The sequence below is a fragment of the Xenopus laevis genome, chromosome 2S (genome assembly GCF_017654675.1).
Source record: "Xenopus laevis strain J_2021 chromosome 2S, Xenopus_laevis_v10.1, whole genome shotgun sequence".
NCBI classification, from domain to species: domain Eukaryota; kingdom Metazoa; phylum Chordata; class Amphibia; order Anura; family Pipidae; genus Xenopus; species Xenopus laevis.
Window position 1 is genome coordinate 104,689,478 of NC_054374.1, and position 18,440 is coordinate 104,707,917.

The following is an 18,440-nucleotide window of genomic DNA, read 5'->3' on the forward strand; positions in this document are numbered from 1 at the left end:
TTTAACAATAGCACAAGCACTTTAGTATCTATATTTAAGTTATTAGCTAACTTGCACATACTAGTGACTAAATTAAATTAGGAAGGTTTAAATCACTTGAGACTGCTGAGCGAGTTTTGAAGCTAGTGGGGTACTTTTTCTTCAATTTTTACACCCTCATACCTCCCAACTGTCCCTTTTTAGGAGGGACAGTCCCTCTTTTGACAGCTCAACCTGCAGGTGTACTGAAAAGTCCCTATTTTCTCTGCACTGAACAGCCAGAAAAGAAACAACGTTTCTCACTTAATTGGCTTTTAATTAAGCACAGAACAGCTAACAGGTGCAAATAAGATACTTTGTAACAATTTTGAGACACAAAAAAACAGTTTAGATAAAGAGAAATATTTTCAAACTTTCAGAACCTGCCAAATTTTGTAAAATCAACATGGTAATTAGGGGGTGTGGTCACAGAAAGGGGCGTGGTAAAAATTGCTGTTCTACGTGTGAAAAAAAAAAAAATTGTCCGTCTTTTTACTTCGAAAATGTTGATAGGTATGCACCCTTCCTGATCAAAATTATAGTACACTTCCTAATGCAATTCTTTTGGATAAGTAGTAGTGGAGGAGGAGCTGAATGTGTTAATGTACTCCTAATAAAGGTTAATATAAGGCATCAGTAGAAAAAGAACAACCATTTACTTTGCTACATTGGTAGAACTGCCTTGACCCCACCCAAGCTTGATTAGGTCAAACTAGATTCACTAGAAGTTCTTCTCAATCCCTCCAGCAAAAGACGTGACTCTTCTGAAACCAGTGAGCAGTGTGTCAGAAAAAATGATAAATGCATACATTAAAACACTACAAAACACTACAAGAATCCTCCACCAAATCTACAGAGATCTGTGGAGATCGCTGGAGCTGTTGTCCATAGCAACCAAATAGATCTGTGCTTTTTTTTTATAACTTGTAGGTGTTGGTTGCCTTGACCAACATTTCTGGAGATCTCTGGAGATATCAATCTCCAATATTAGTAATTATGCCCCAAAGGCCTGTGTCACACATAGCTAATTCTCTGCGAGGGAATAGTGATGGGTGAATAAATGTGATACGCTTGAATTCACAGCGAATGGCCCACGTTGCGCCACCAGTGAAAAAATTCGGAAACTGCCATGAAAATTCACCGGTGAAAAATTTGCTGCGTCATAAAAATTTGGGATGCCTATTGACTTTAATGCATTTGGCCTAAATAGACACGCGTTTAACAATTGACAGGGGCGTCAAAATTGATGCACATCAAAATAATTTTGATGCCCATTGACTTCAATGCGTTTCGCAAATTATTCACCGCTTCGCAAATTTCGCAGGAAAGCGAAACGGGACAAATCCGCCCATCACTACCTGGGGATATACACTTACACAGTTTGAGAATCTACCCCCTCGCTCCAAAAAGCTTTGTGGAGCTATTGTGTCGATCCAGGTGCAGGCAAATGGAGCGGATTTTGATGCAGAAACACTAGTTGCATTTTGTAGCTGAAATCCATGCGCAAACATTTTTTTTTTATTAGATTGTAAACTCGACAGGGCAGGGACCTCCTTCTGCTTGTCTTTTTGTACTTACTTGAAAGTACATGTAATTTTGTATTGATTTATATTTTATTATTATACTGATAGATCTGGCTATCCTATTATTGTAACAAACAGCGCCGTATACACAAGTAGCACCACTGAAATAAAAATGTACATGCGTACATACCTTTTTGTTATTCTTACTGCTTTGAAATAAGTAAAGCTTAGTTGCTATGGGTTACTGCTATGAAGCAAATTGCAGTAATGGTAGTAAAACTAAGAAATAGGGTTACCGTATATACTCGAATATAAGCTGACCCGAGTATAAGCTTAGGTACCTAATTTTACCTACGAAAACTGGGAAAACGTATTGACTCAAGTATAAGCCTAGACACAACTACAGCCCTGTCTCCCAGCAGTGCACATTCCGCCAAAGTGACCCCCCCAGCGATCAACCGGACTTCTTTGCAAAGTTGACGGTGACAGAGAATTGCCAAACGGATTACTGTGTGCATTGCTCCACTGTCCCACTACCATGTGCAGAGGGTGCTATGTGATATTGCCATCACTGTTAATCTTTCGTATAACCAACAGAGGGTGCTGTGTGATATTGCAGTCACTGTTATTCTTTCATATAACCAACAGAGGGCGCTGTGTAATATTGCAGTCACTGTTAATCTTTCATATAACCAACAGAGGGCACACTGTTATTCTTTCATATAACCAACAGATGGTGCTGTGTGATATTGCAGTCACTGTTATTCTTTCATATAACCAACAGAGGGCGCACTGTTATTCTTTCATATAACCAACAGAGGGTGCTGTGTGATATTGCAGTCACTGTTATTCTTTCATATAACCAACAGATGGCGCTGTGTGATATTGCAGTCACTGTTATTCTTTCATATAACCAACAGAGGGCGCACTGTTATTCTTTCATATAACCAACAGAGGGCACTGTGTGATATTGCAGTCTCTCCCCAAGCGAACTGTTGGTATAGGAATGATTAAAAGTGACTGCAATCTCAGCTACTGCCCGCTGACTCGAGTATAAGCCGAGGTAGGCTTTTTCAGCACATTTTAGATGCCGGCTTATACTCAAGTATATAAGTTTGGTCTAGTGACTTAAAGGGGACCCTTCACCCAAACAAATAATTCCAAATCCTATTTTATCATGTAAGTCAAGCAAAATGAGCTTTAATTACACTGTAAAAATGATTTGAATCTTGTTTCCTTACGTCTGGAAATTCATAATTATAGCAAGCAGGCAGGAACTATTTTGTGGACACTGTTATTAAGGCAAGCCTTGCATCATCTCAGAATCTTATTTGTGCACCAGAATGGGGGACCTGATGTCCATCCCCATGCTCTGGCTACACAATTAAATGTTGAAGAGGACAGGGGGAATGTGGGGAGAGCAGTGACATCTAGGAACTGCTGAATGGAAAGTGAAAGTAATTGCCTGCCCCGCCTCTATGCCTCTAGGCATAGAGGAGGGGCAGGCAATATTGATTGATAGCTGAGATTTGTAAATGAGTTTACAACAGCTATGAATGTTTAAATAATAATGTTAATAATGTTTAAATATAAAAATAATTTTATTTAATAATGTTTAAATAAAAAAAATAATGCAGGTTTTATGTTTAATTTGAAAAGAACATTTATTATATAGCTTTTTATGTCTGGTTGACAGGTCCACTTTAAAGCAACAAATCATCAGGAAGCATTTATTGGTCACCTGTTTAAAAACAAACATCTTATTGGGTGCTATAAATGCAACTGGGCAAACCTTAATTACATTTGGGGATGTGCAGTAAGATTTACGTAATTAACTCTAAAAACTAGCACAGACTGCAATATACTGTATAGTGTAAAAGTACTTAATACTTAGAGGGTGTTTTTTCATTAATTGTACACCAATGAGTGCACAGCTTAATACATGAGGCTGGAATCAGTTCTCCTGTGTTACACAATGCATGCGGCTTCATTCTCACATGGACACACAATGATTCCCACTACAAGCATAGCTGCCAGATGTTTAAGCATTAGGGGAAAGAAAGCTTTAATCTGGGCAGGACACGTGCTGATCGCCTCTTAAAAGCTCCCTGCACTGATAGCTCTGTACTCCACTAGGCTGAATTAGCAAGTACAGGAGAGGTGCATGTGGGAAAGGAACAGAAGGGGAGGGCCTGTAGCATCACATGGCTTCAAAGCAGATAAATCCCTGCCTTGATTTATAATACTTTTAATTCCGTCTACGAGCAGCCGTGGTCATGCAACTTTTCTCTCTATACAGTACATGTCTGGAAATGGCACACAAAGTTTTAAACTTACAAAAACAGTGAATATATTTATTAAAAATACATACAACTAATTGTATATAGAAAAATGTTCTATAATGGTGAAAAAGTTTCTCTAAAATACCTATTTAATTTCAGTCCCCTATTTCCTACAAAATGTTGCTTGGCAAAGCTCAGCCTTCCTAATGTTAAATTACTGCCAGCATCCTTCAGCACTGTATGAATTAGAAACAGCACTGGACATTAAGGGCAAAATAGCAAAAACTGTTGTAAATGTAATTTACATTTGCAAAATAAGAATGAAAAAAACAAAGTTGTTTTTTAAAATGTAATATTGGACAGTTTATTATACTTCAAGTTAAGAACTTTTTAAGACCTGCTTGAATGTGCCCTATTTTTTTAGTTCATAATAACTTTGAAGTAAATGGTTTTATCACGTACCATGTGCACTGGGAAAACAACAAATGCACAATGTTGTTTCCAAAAGGATGAAGTTCTACAGCTTTCACACTTATCCAACCATTTGCATAGTGAAAGAAAATGTCATCTTAAAGGGGAACTCCACACAAACATAACTTAAGCTTTTTAAAAAGTAAACATAATTTCAAGCAACTTTGCAATATACATCAATTAAAATATATGCAGACTTGTCATGATTTTCAATGGTTTGGAACAGTTCCCTAAGCCTAGCCCCCTGCTCTCCTGCTGATCTGTCTGACTACTTTGTTGAGCTGGCTGACTACTGTTACTTTGTATCAGCAGTAATCTGTCCTCAGCCTGCACACATTATTTCAATAAGGAATGGAACATCACAATGCAATGCATTGTGGGTTACAATTTGTAACATCAGTGTTTAGTCCCTCCTTCCGTGCCAGGATTTCAAATGATGCTGAAACATAAGAACTGTTAAACAGCTGGATTTCAGCATAGAAAATGGCATTTATTCATACTTTTTGAAGAAACAGGTAACTGTGATGGGTATATTAGGGGTTTCTTTGTTATGTGGGCCTCTTAATCAAATTTTGGTTTGGAAGCCAGAGTTCCCCTTTAAGCAGCTTTCCAATATATATCAAAGCACCAGTAACATCAATTTTTTGAAAAAAAAAAATTGTTAGTATAGAACGAAAAAAAAAAACCACAAAGACAACTTAAACTTTTAAATTGTTAAGTCTTTATTAAGAAATAACTTACCGAAACTCCGCTTGCGCTCCTCTTCAGAAAAGGCGATCCGGCGATCCATTGATGGGCGCTCAATTTCTCCTCCCTGCCTTCCTTATAGGAGATAGCCAGGGAGGAGAAATCGAGTGCCGCATGATGGATCGTCACCATGTCACCATTTCTGAAGAGGAGCGCAAGCAGAGTTTCAGTAAGTTATTTCTTAATAGTGATTTATAAGTTTAATTTGTCTTTGTGTTTTTTTTTTCATTCTATACTAACAATTTTTTTTTTTTTTTAATTGATGTTACTGATCCTTTAATAACATATTTCCAGTGGTTTCAAGGTTTTTTGTAAAGGAAAAGTTACTATTGAAAGCACTATCTGTTTACTTTCTCTGTGCTCTTAAAGCAGTCTTGCAAGCCAGCACATTAAAGCTGATTAAAAGACCTAGAGGAGACCTGACTCTTAACATATTGGCTTAAGAGTCAGGCCAAGAGAACAGAAAGAGATGAATACTGCTTTCACATGTCATAGAATTTACAAATAACCAAAATAAAGTTGCTTAGAATTACATTTTCTTTCTTTATGCAAAAATAATTTTTGGGTGTGGGAGCCCTTTAATATACACAAAACAAAATATTTTGACAAAGAGAAAGTTGTTTGCATTGATAGCAGGCCTGGTTTATGAACACAGATGCTAAATTGCACCAGGGATGTTACCCATTGCAACAGATTTCTGCTTCATTTTCTAATGTGTAGTAAACTGGTACAAATAAATTGCTGCTGGTGTCTTGGTAAAGAACTGCATGGCTCCTTGGGGAGCAGTATGTGTTGGAGAGAAAAAAGTATCGCTTGACTTAAATATGGGAGAGTAAATTAAAAGGCTGTCCAATCCAGCCACTTTAGTATTTTATGGCCCATTCTAAGCAACTTTTCAATTGGTCTTCTTTATTTAGTTATCTCCCTTTTTCTTTGGATTCTTCTCAGCTTTCAAACGGGGGTTACTGACCCCATCTAAAAACAAATGCTCTGTAAAGCTATAAATTTTATTTCATTGCTACCTTTTATTACTTGTCTTTCTATTCAGTCCCTCTACTATTCATATTCCAGTCTCTTATTCAAATCAGTGCATTGTTGCTAGGGTAATTTAGACCCTAGCAACCCAGACTGCTGAAACTGTAAACTGGAGAGCTGCGGAATAAAAAGCTGAATAACTCAGAAACCACAAATAATTAAAAATGAAAACCAATTACAAGTTGTCTCAGAGTATCACTCTCTCTTCATCATACTAAAAGTTAATTTGAAGATGAACAACCCCTTTAAGAACATACAGTGTATAAGAAAAAGTAGAAGCAACAGCTGACATTTGAAGGCCTATTTATTGTTCTGAGTAAAATGAAATTCGCCGAAAAAAATGGTGTAAAAAGCTGAAAAAATGGCAAATTTATCAAATTCAGATCACCAGATTTGCCTCCATTTTTTTTACACTTTTCTAAGTAATAATGGGGAAAGTTGTTCAAATAAAAAATGCGTAAAAAAATTACACCATTTTTACATAATTTCTTTACATGGCAATGGCTGGCGAATAGCAATGAGTGAAATTTTTCACCAGGTTTTGACGTCAAGAGAAAAAAAATTGTCACGCATAGACCTTGATGCATTTGTCGAAATTTTCACCTTTTTGAAGAAGCAAAACGGGTCAGATTCGTCCATCACTACTGGTGAATTATTCTGCCGTTATTTACCCCACATAATAAATCTGCTTCTTGGTATATTAACTTCATGTTAAGTGCCATTGGAAGCTTGGGATATAGTCATTAATAGTGAACTACAGGTACTGTACAGGCACCAGACACAAACAAATGCAACATTTTTCTGAACTTTATGCAAATAAAAATACTTCTATTTGCAGTTAGCCAACACATCATCCTCGTTCTCCAAGCAATTAGTGCCTAATTGCCAGAAAATGAATGTACTGCATATCTCCTTCAAATGGCTAATATATATATACAGTATATGCCTTTAAAAATAAATTTCCATAGATAAATGTGGATCAAAAGCAGAAACTCACAAGTGGTTTTAGGAACCAAAGGCTTGAGCATTAGTTAGCCCCTACGACATGTGATTCCTACGTAACAGAGCCACAGCATTACTTTAATCTTTACAATAATTATTGTTGCAAATATATTTCAGCCTCTATAGCTACATCTTTTTTTTATTATTTTTGTTCAGCAGTTCTCCAGTTTGCAATTTCAGCAATATGGTTGCTATCCTAGTGACCATGCACTAATTTGAAGAGAGACTAGAATATGAATAGGAGAGGGCCTGAATAGAAAGATGAGTAATAAAAAGTAGCAATGACAATACATTTGCAGCCTTACAGAGCCTTTGTTTTTAGAAGGGATCAGTGACCCCCATGTGCAATCTGGAAAGAGTCAGAAGAAGAAGGTAAATAATTCAAAAACTATAAAAAAAAATAAGCCCAATTGAAGAGTTGCTTAGAACTAGCCATTCTATAACATACTAAAAGTTAATTGAAAGGTGAAATACCCTTTTAAGAAACAATTAAAGATGTTCAATTTGATATCACTTGAGAGGAAAGGGATTTGCCTTGCATGGAGACAGTGCAAAAGTATGTGCACAGTGGCTTCCTATCAGAGGAACATATCATGGGCAAATGATCTGCAGAATAGCTTTACAAGGGCCTATTAGGTAGCAAGCATTGATGAACAAACAGAACAAGCAACTCTGGTACTGAATACAGACTTTATTCATTTATTTGGTCAAGGTATAACCGGCAAGTCTAATTCACAGATAGTAGGCAGAATAGGCAGACTGGTGCTGGGAACAGGCAAACAGACAATGCAGGCAAATTGTACAAGGACATGGAAACAAAGGGGTGAGCAAATTCAAGAAAAAGCCCAGGCATGCCTTGGGGAGGGCAAGATACACACAGGACACAGTAGAACAAAGCATATACAAATGCAGAAACTTGGATTATACATGTGAACAAGACAGGCTCAGCAACAGTGTAATGTGTACCTTAATTCTGACAAAGGCATTGGTTTTAGTGGGACATTAAAACATCTTAAATGAAGCTCATGCCAAATGCTGATGCCCCCCAATGCACTGGTGTTGCTGTGGATTTATTTCTTGTGGGTCTCAACACTGGTGTGCTGATGTCAGCATTTCTGTGCCTGGGTGTCCATGTGAACAGAAGTGAGAAAAATATTTATAATCTAGTATTTTATATTTTTCATTATTGATTGAATAGTTAGAGAAACTATACACGTCTACATTTTTTAAAATTAGCATTAACCAAATAAACATCAATTAATCTTATCTATATTGGGCACTAACTTTAGTATTTAGGACCTAGGAAATCTCTGGACAAGTGTTACCTACAAGCAGAAGGGGTCAAGGTCTGTAACAGGAATTCCCCAGAACAATTCTATCCTTGATATGTCAAGAAATGCATGCTTAGGGAATGTACACAGTGTGTAAAATCTCTGATGAGGGAGGGATTAGGAGCCATTTGACTAACACTGTTCCACATGACTTGTTATGCTCAGCCTGCCAGCAGAAAACCTCTAATAACCCTGAGCTTTAGTGTCTAATTCCATAACACCAAGTACTGGCAAGCACCAGCTTGAGCATGTGTTACTATTTTGGTAATGTAAAAGAAAAGCTTCCTAGTCCAGATGGCTGAATGCACTGAAGTAAGTATGAATGGTTATAAGTATATATAGTAATATAGACCAGGTCTATTAATTATAGTCTAATTGTGGCATACACCATAAATGCACATAAAACCATGTGTACCTTGCAACCATTTGCTGTCAGCTTATTCTGGAAGTTGTAATTGCAATAAACTCCTAGGGTTTAAGTTAAGACAATGGTGTACTCATTGAAAAAAATGAATGTACATGGTTCATTCTATCTACAATTTAAAAATAGTTTAGCAAATAATAGCAATAATAATAATAATAATAATAATAATAATAATAATAATAAAACAAAATGTCATTAACTTACCAATTCACCATCATAGCTGCATTATTTTCTGCAATAAATGGCAGCTCCCCTTTTATGCACTCTTTTAACAACACCAGCACCACCAGAATACAGAACTTGTATTCAGGCATTTTCTTCAAGTTTCTCTGTCCTTTAATATGTGTAGTCCTCCCAAAAATATCCCAGACTCTCCACGAATCAGCACCCTATGAGATCTTTTCCATCAATAACTGTATTTTGCTAAAGTGAAGGGGTTTACTTATTCAGGCCCATATTCCTCTGGATAGGAAGGATTCTGATTGCAGGATGGCTCGCAAAGAACAGGACACAGATTGTAAAAAGGGATTAGTAAAAATCCGATTTTGCATGGGAAAAGCATCAGCCATCAATGGATTTAGTGTACCTCATTATACTCCCAGCTGGCCAGTAATCAGTCTTAGATGTTTAGGATATGCATTTACTCTTGCAATGTGTAGTGGAAAAATGTATTTATTACTGTCTGTAAAAATATAGAATATCCTTTTACCTAATACTACCTTATTAACTGTAGGTTTCGTTTTTATTTTACTAAAGGTACTCATGGTAAAAATGAATACAATTTGCCTGGTATAGTTTTTTAAAACACATGTTTAGGTTTTTAAATCACCACCATATTTTTATTCTTAGGTGAATATACAGTGATGACAGCACATTTTCATCTGAAAAGGAAAATTGGCTATTTCGTTATCCAAACTTACCTTCCCTGCATAATGACTGTCATCTTGTCACAAGTCTCATTCTGGCTAAACAGGGAGTCAGTGCCAGCTCGAACTGTTTTTGGTAAGAAATTCAATATGAATGTAATAATCCTACTTTCTTATTTGCCTGGTTGTATTTTATCTATTACCAAAGAAACCTACGAATTCCACCCTTGGAAGGTGCAGGTTATTACATGGCACTTTGGTTTACTGTTATATAGAATGGGGATTTCTGCATGGTGCATGTCTAAAGTTTCTTCCCCAAGTACACATTTGGGTTGCAAAGTATGGACAAGGAGAAATGAAAGAAAGGATTTAATAAGATCTAAAGCAGTACAAAAGACCAGACTGCGGAATGTGGCAGTACATCTGTGCTTTGGGAAGTAATTATGATACGGATAACACTTTTGAATCTCTCTCTAGCATTATAAGTAATTACCTTTGCTATGAAAGATCCACTTGAATCGGTTATATTTCATCTTTTACTTAAGGGGCAGTAGATGAAATGTGGAAATATCAACACAACACAAAAGCATAACAGAATATCATTATATATTTTTTCAGGCAAAAACATCAAGTGCTGTCCATTTTTATTGTTTGGTGGCGATTGACAGGCCAATGAGCTAAGAACTTATGGACAACAGGAGTCTCCCAGACAGATTCCTTTATATAACATTTCAATACAATGCACCAATATATATATATATATATATATATATATATATATATATATATATATCATTTTGACCAACCATTACCTGTTGTGAAAATTCAATTTTTGACCACATGCTCAAAGAAGGGCAGCACAGCTGTAAAATGCAGAAGCAAAGATGGTGTAGCAGGTAGATTTGGCCAGACCATGTATAATGTACAGGTGTGGGCAATAGATCCCTTTCCTGTACTGAATTAGAAAACCACATTCAGATAAGTTAAAGTAATGTTGGGCTTATTTTGGCTTTATTAGGGATCCACAGTATTTACAGTATACAGACTTGCAACACTTTAATGTGCTGTACTGCACTATGGTGCAGGAGTTAAAAAACAAGATTACTCCAGGGATATTTTAAGTACTCAAATAATGAGGTCCCCAAGCAATAAAACATTTTTGTTTGGTGAGATGCTTCACAGTAAATGTGATGCAAAATGATTGTTTGACATGTCCAAAAATTTATTATGGCTTAAAATAATATGATGACATAGTTTGGCTCTTAATTCATGTTGTTAAAATTAACACGGCAAGACTCAATAGAGAAACAATAGATTAAAATGTACAAATAGGTTTATCAGTGTTTGTCTAGGTTGGAGACATCTCAGATTAATATCCTATAAAAATGTATAATAATTTATCAACATCAACAGCAGGTTCTATTGATTGTATGACAGCAAGGATTAACATAGAATTAATATCTCTCTGTATAGCATGAATGGCCACCCAATTCATATACTGTAGGTGTAACCAGATACTGAAATGAAACATTGAAGCAGAGTCAAAATTCTGGCACACATCAAAGAAGCCAATAAAACATTTAAATGTGGAAACTGTATGATACAGAGGTATGGCGACAGTTATAAAATTAATAAAATTACTACTACTAATCTAACTTATAACGATTACATGGATGGTACATGTTATTATGAGGGACGTCCCTTGTTTTTTAAACTTAATTACATGTATATTTTAAACAATGTTTATAATGCTATTTTGAGTATTGCCAAATAAGGGACACAAGAAAAGCATTCCAAAATTGTTTATTAACTAGATTGTTTTAGTAATACGGCGCCGGCGATGCGACTGATGCTGGTGGGATGTCACAGAGCTGCGCCCAGGAGGAACCGCATGGGAGACACCGCCATCTTGGATGCCGCCATCTTGGGACACCAAGTAAGTCTTCCTTACAGTACCCCCTTCCTTATGGGGAGCCTCAGGACCACCACGACTTGGCTTGGAAGGGAACTGTTTGTGAAGGCCACTATACGAGGCGAGACAGTAGGTCTGTCGTCGTTCGACTCCCAGGATGGCCAGCCTGCTTGGAACTATGAGATTGTTTAAGGACCTGACGAAGTTCAGGTGGAACAAATGCTACCCCTGGGGAGTATCCAAAGGTGCTGAGGACTGTGTGGACAGCAGTTGGGAAGCCATAGAAGAAGTCAGAGCAGCCACAATCTTGATAGAAGGCACAATAGGTTCAGCGTCCCCAAAATTGGATTCTTCTGGAAGGAAACTCCTAGACAAGGCATCAACCTTCTTATTTCTGGAACCAAGACGAAAGGTCAAGACAAAATTGAACCTGGAAAAGAAGAGTGCCCACCGAGCTTGTCTGGGATTTAAACGTTTCAGGGTCTGAATATATTCCAAGTTCTTATGATCAGTAAAGATGGTCAACGGAACAGAGGAACCCTCCAATAACTGCCTCCATATCTCTAAGGCCAGTTTCATGGCCAAAAGTTCACAACATCGTCCCCACATCGTAGTTCTGTTCAGAGGAAGAGACTTTTTTGGAGAAAAAGGCACAGGGGTGTAATTTTCCATCATCTCTGAGACAGGATTGCTCCATCCCCCACATCCGAGGCATCTACTTCAATAAAAAAACAGCTGAAGAGGGTCTGGATGTCTTAGAATTGGAGCAGAGGAAAAGGAGTTTTTTTAAATCTTGAAAGGCTTCCAGTGCCTGTAGAGGCCAGCAGTTTGGTCTTCCACCCTAACGAATGAAAGAAAGGAATGGTGCAATTTTGGAAGAAATACCTTTGATAAACTGCTGGTAATAGTTGGCAAAACCAAAACATTGAATGGATTTAGTACTGGTTGGAAGGGGCCAATCTTGAATGGCGGATGTCTTGGCTGGGTCCATCTCGAAGCCTCTTTGGGAGATGATATAACCTAAGAAAGGTATTTTAGAGGGAACATTTCTCTAATTTAGCAAAGAGAGCATTCTTCATTAAATAGGAGAGGATCTCGCGTACTTGAAGCCGATGTTCTTCCAAGGATTTCGAGAAAATAAGAATATTGTCAAAATAGACAACAACACAAAGTCCAAGAAGATCTCTGAAGATATTGTTTATGAACTCCTGGAAAACTGCGGGAGCGTTGCAAAGCCCGAATGGCATGACGAGGTATTCGTAATATCCATCACAAGTGTTAAAAGCAGTTTTACACTCATCGCCCTCATGAATGTGGATGAAATTATAAGCTCCACGAAGATCTAACTTTGTGAAGTGACTAGCTCCCTTGAGTTGATCGAATAACTCCGAGATAATCTTGTTCAATCCCCAATTATCAATACAGGGACGAAGTTCAATCCCCAGTTATCAATACAGGGACGAAGAATACCATCTTTCTTCTGGACGAAGAAGAACCCTGCTCTAGCTGGAGATGAAGCTGGATGGATGAAACCTCTTAGAAGATTCTCTTGGATGTGCTCCTTCATGGCCTTGGTCTCGGAGGGAAAGAGTGGATAAGTACGTCCCCTGGGAGGCATGGTACCAGGAAGCAGCTCCACAGGACAGTCATAAGGCCGATGAGGTGGAAGAGTCTCAGCCGATCTTTTACAGAACACATCAGCAAAGTCCCGATAAACGGAAGGCAGAGATGGTAAATCCATGGAAACAGAAGATAATTTCAGGATGGGTTTATTAGGAATGCAGTTCTGCTGGCAAAAGGAACTCCAGTGAGAAATTTGAGAAGACGACCAATCTATGACCGGATTGTGTAGTCGGAGCCAAGGCAGTCCCAGAACCACTGGTGTGGAGGGGCAATCAATGATGATGAACGAAATCTTCTCAGAATGTAGGGAACCAACCTTGAATGGAAGTTCGAGAGAAGACTTGAAGATGAAGACTGAGGATAATGGTCTATCATCGAAAGACTTGAAGAGGCTCAGGTAAAGGTTGCAAAGGAATGGCGTGTCGTTCAGAAACTGTCCGATCCAAGAGTCAAGGAAGGCTTGAGAAAGGATGGTCTTGGTAGGAAGTTGAATCTGAACAGGTAGAAGAAAACGATGAGAGGAATTGTGGGGAAGAGCATTAATCCCGCCCAGGTAAGTTTCCCCAAACTTACCTATACATTGGCGTTTCCCGGATTCACTGGATATTCATGGGTAAAATGAGATTTACCCCCACAGTAAAGGCAAAGTCCTGCTTCCCATCTCTGCTGCCCAGAAAGTGGCGTGGTGGTCCTCGTTGTTCCAACCCATCTCAGCGATCAACGTATGGAACTTTGTGGCATATTCAGGCACAGTACGAGTCCCCTTGCGAATCTGCAGCATTCTCTAAGAGGCAGATGCAGCCTGGCCGGCAGCGTCAAACACGGCCCGTAGATAAAGGCCTTGGAATTATTTATTAGAGGATCCTCCTTCTCCCACAAAGGGGATGCCCATTCAAGAGCTTTTTCAGTCAGGCAGGTAATGATGTATCCCACTTTGGTGCGTTCCGAAACATACTGGTTGGGAAGCAGCATGAACTGGATCTCACACTGGTTCAGGAACCCTCTGCACGCCTGAGGATCATCACCGTAGAGAGGAGGCGCCGGGATACATGGCTCGGAGGTGTGGACTGGAGACACCGGAAGTGGAGCCAATGGTGGAGCCGGGGTTGCCGGAGAGAGCAGACAGCTTGTCCAGAATGGTCATCAGAGCAAGGCCAAAATTAGACTGCTGAGCTTCATACGACTCCATGTGGTCCATCAGTATATGGAAGGCTCTGCCGAAAATCCATTTGGGCTTCCTCGGAAGGGTCCATGGCCCTACAATACTGTAAGTTGCCGGAAGGCTCAGCCAGGAGTAGCGGACCAAGGAGGAAGCACCAGTCCAATAGTTCTAGGTACAGATTAGGATTTAGAAGAAGAGCGGTGGAGTTCAGGAATACACGGAAACAGGCAAAGGGTCAATACACAGAATCAAGAAATAGAATCACTAGAAGCGCACCCAGGAACTCACAAGGAAGAACCTATTGTAGGGCAAAGTGAGCAGTGCTCCAGCATCTTTTATAGGCCTCCTTTGGCACCAAAATGGACGCAGTGACGACATGACGCTGGCATCTAATCCGATGCTGACACTTCGGCGCTGGCGACCAATCCGGCATCAGCAACGTGACTGATGCTGGCGTGAGGTCACAGAGCTGCGCCCAGGAAGATACGCATGGGAGACGCCACCATCTTGGGACGCCAGGTAAGTCTTCTTTACAGTTACTTAGAAAAACAGCCAAGCCAAACACTTAAGTTTGTACTCTGCCTAGTGATAAAAATAGTATCTTTGTAGTTTTAGTATTGAATGATGAATGCAAGAAAATCTTATTGCAAAACCTCTGAGCTGAGTTAAAATTAATTTTCAAAATCCTTTCTTATACAGAGCTACAGTACTTTCATGAATTACAGTATATTTTTTTTTTGACAAATTTACTTCCTTATCCATCATCACATTAGTTTCTTTTGAAGTCTTTTGAAGGCTGGTGGTCTTTTTACTTCCATTTTGAAATATATGCACATAATATTTGTCTATATAGTTAATCTATGATGAATATTAAACCATAAAAGAATACGTATAGGTCTCATCTAAGAAAATATTCAGTGATTTACAATGTCAAACTCTTGGCTGCTAATGACTTGTGTATGGTTTGTATTACTTTTAAAGAACCCTGAGCAATTAGCAAGGAAGAAGGCTCATTCTTACATGATAGATAAAATATATAAGGATTGTATGTATTAGATATTGTGCCCAGTAATGGAAAAATTTGTCCTTAGTTTATAAGTCATAGCAGCTGATAGTTTTAAGTTGTTGGGCTATGTTTTTGAAAAGAAATCAGCTTTAATGCTTTTGAAAGATTTATTGTTCTCTATATTAGGGAATAGTATGACTTCTGCTGAATGAGCAGGACTTCTGAATTTATCCGATGTGTAACATTCTTTATCCAACTCACTATTGATTATAACTATTCTTAAACACTGTTTCTACTCTGAAAAGCTTTTAATTAATTAAACTTTTCAAAGCTGTATTATTCAGGAAGCTGTGAATGCTGAAACTATTTAGTATTAATGAAAACAGTTAAAGGAGAATACATGCACATACTGGTTGTTCTTTACTAGGGACTTGACCAGACCACAGTTGACCTTTGCACTGTATCTGCAAACCCATTCTGGCCCTATTATGGGACTACATTACATCCTGCAAGATGATATGCTGGATTAATAAAATTTACTTGGAAGACAGATCATGCAACAAACGTATACTTGACATACCACTGCTTTTCTTTTTTTACTGTGGATACTTTTTACCACTTTGCTATTTTCTCTGTCCATTTGAATATTTAGATTTTAAAAACATTGAGGAATAATTAGCCACACAAGGAGCACTGTTTCTGCTTCTCTTATCCAGGGAACAGTTGTGTCTCTCCTTCTCACATCAAGGAAAACCAATGTGTGTTGGAAGCACACCCCTTTAACTTGCATTTTCAGCTCTTCTCTTAGGTGTCACTTACTTATTTACTTGGTTGAGAGGGGCAAATGAATCCTTTTTCAATCAGACAGACTTTTGTAGCCCATATCATGCACCAGAAATGCACACGTATCTATACTTTTTCAGGCCACACAGACATGTTTTCCAAGAGTCACTGTACCTTTAACTGGAAAAACATTAACAGCTGGTATAATAAACACTGTGTGTATAAGGTGGCTTTGAGGTTCAGGTATCATAACTCAATCGGAAGTTACAATACATATCATTTTTGCTTGACAACAAGAAATATACAACAAAAGTTCGGATGAACTTTCTTTACATTATCTTAACAAATGTGTGTGTAATTGGTGTAGAAGCTGGGCAGCACGTTGAGGAGCAGGATTCTAAATGTAGTATTATGTTGCTTGCACATTGCAACTGCCTACACTGGGGAGCACTGACACCAGAGGGATGACATTAAGAAATGCTTAGAGGAGCATATGTAACATTTTATTAAATAGTTTAGTGGCACAAGTAGGGTTTGTTCCCTCTATAAATGAATGACAGGAAATATGTTGGGGGAATAGCACAATTATATTGGCAAGCTTTTCAGCAAGATGTAGAAAAACACAGTAGTCAACTAAAAATCATTTCCTACAATCCACTGATATTCTGTAGAGACTAGTTTCCATCTTACATAGCGTTATTGGTTTATGTAGATAAGAACAATCTCATTTTGTATTATACCTTGAGGCAGTTGCAAATGAAATGGAAATAAAAGCAAGCTAGGTGGAAATGAAACTGGGCTCTTATTACATCACAAGCAGCCTTCGACAGCAGAGATTTTTTTTTTAATTTTTAAAAACTACTGATAATAAACAATGATGGCATAGGAGATGGAATTTTGTTTCACAGTGTGGAATACTGTTAATTATAAGCTCTTACAATGAATAATTATTAGCATTTGTATGTTTTATTTGGTTCGCTCAGTGTGTGTCGTGCTGTGCACCCAGACAGCATATCGCTATTCACTTTAATCTCTTGGCCTATTATAAACACGGTTTAGAGGCAGCTTCACAGTAATAGGACACAGTGTATACAAGGACATGGAAATCTGTTTTATTTGCGGTCTGTTGAGCAATGCTACTTTATTTCATGTTTTAACATTCTTTTCAGGTAGACATAGCTACTGTATAACATAGATTTCACTTTCCTATGTAGACGTTTATTCATTTATTTCTAAAGTAGAAGCTAGGAGTAAAAAATGGTGATAATTGACTTGCTGTTGCTAGATCAATATGTTGTTATTGTTTTGGATATGTTGCCAGTACTCAAGTCAGCAATGACAAATAAAGAATGCTTATTCAGACTAGAAGGCTTTTACAATTCTCTAAATAAAAAAAAACATAACTCAATTTCCAATTTTTTCAAGACACAATTTATTGCTGACTGATAAGAGCATTATATTATATGATTGCCTGCCTACTACAGTTTTTCTCTGTGAATGCAATAGTGACAAAGCAACAGCAGTTCCTGTGGATCAGTTAACAACTATGAAAATGCCACCAAAAATAGTAGCGAGAGCATTTTTGAGCAATAAGTCACCTATTTGACACATTTGCCATATTTTTCCTTTGATTGAAATACTAAGCATAAAAGTGATAGTTATTATTTTTGTAATTTATAGAATAGTAAAAGCCTTCTTGTCTCCCTAACACATTTTGTGTCTACATGACACATAATCATAGCCTATGTTTAAACCCCCAGTACTCTCAGTACTCTCAATACTATAATTCTTCCTCTCCTCACTCAGTCTCCATTCCCCTAGTCTATCTTAGTTATGTATACTATAAACTATTATTCATCTATTTAGACTCTTTGTTCTCATAGAAACAGGGAATGGCCATGAAATAGACCAAATGTTTAGCAGCACAAAGGCCCACTAACACTGGTATCCCTGTGGGCCAGTCCGACACTGGATGAACCTATAGTTCTTCTTTTTTACTCTACTCTGGACAGAGGGTGTGTGTGTTGGAAGGGTAGTAGATCCTGCTATAGCACACTGTGTGAGTGTGAGACAGTTAAGGATAGTTATCAAGAGCAGTTCTGTGTCTGCCTAAATAAACTATATAAATGATGGGGGCATACCATTCAGGATCCCACAGGCCCGTTTTTAGCTTCCCATGAGACACAAAACCTACATACCCTTTTTTTATACCCTTTAACTTTATGAGACTCTAGGGGGCAAATTTACTAAAGGGC

The 18,440-nt window shown here is 38.0% G+C and overlaps 1 protein-coding gene across 1 annotated transcript in view; it reads left to right on the forward strand.

The window, feature by feature from the left end:
- The window catches only part of gabra5.S (gamma-aminobutyric acid (GABA) A receptor, alpha 5 S homeolog), an 83,395-nt gene that overhangs the window by 54,771 nt on the left and 10,184 nt on the right, over positions 1-18,440 (forward strand). Inside the window, exon 8 of the mRNA XM_018249808.2 lies at positions 9,683-9,835. Coding sequence (XP_018105297.1) covers positions 9,683-9,835 — 153 coding nt within the window. The remainder of the gene's footprint in view (positions 1-9,682; positions 9,836-18,440) is intronic.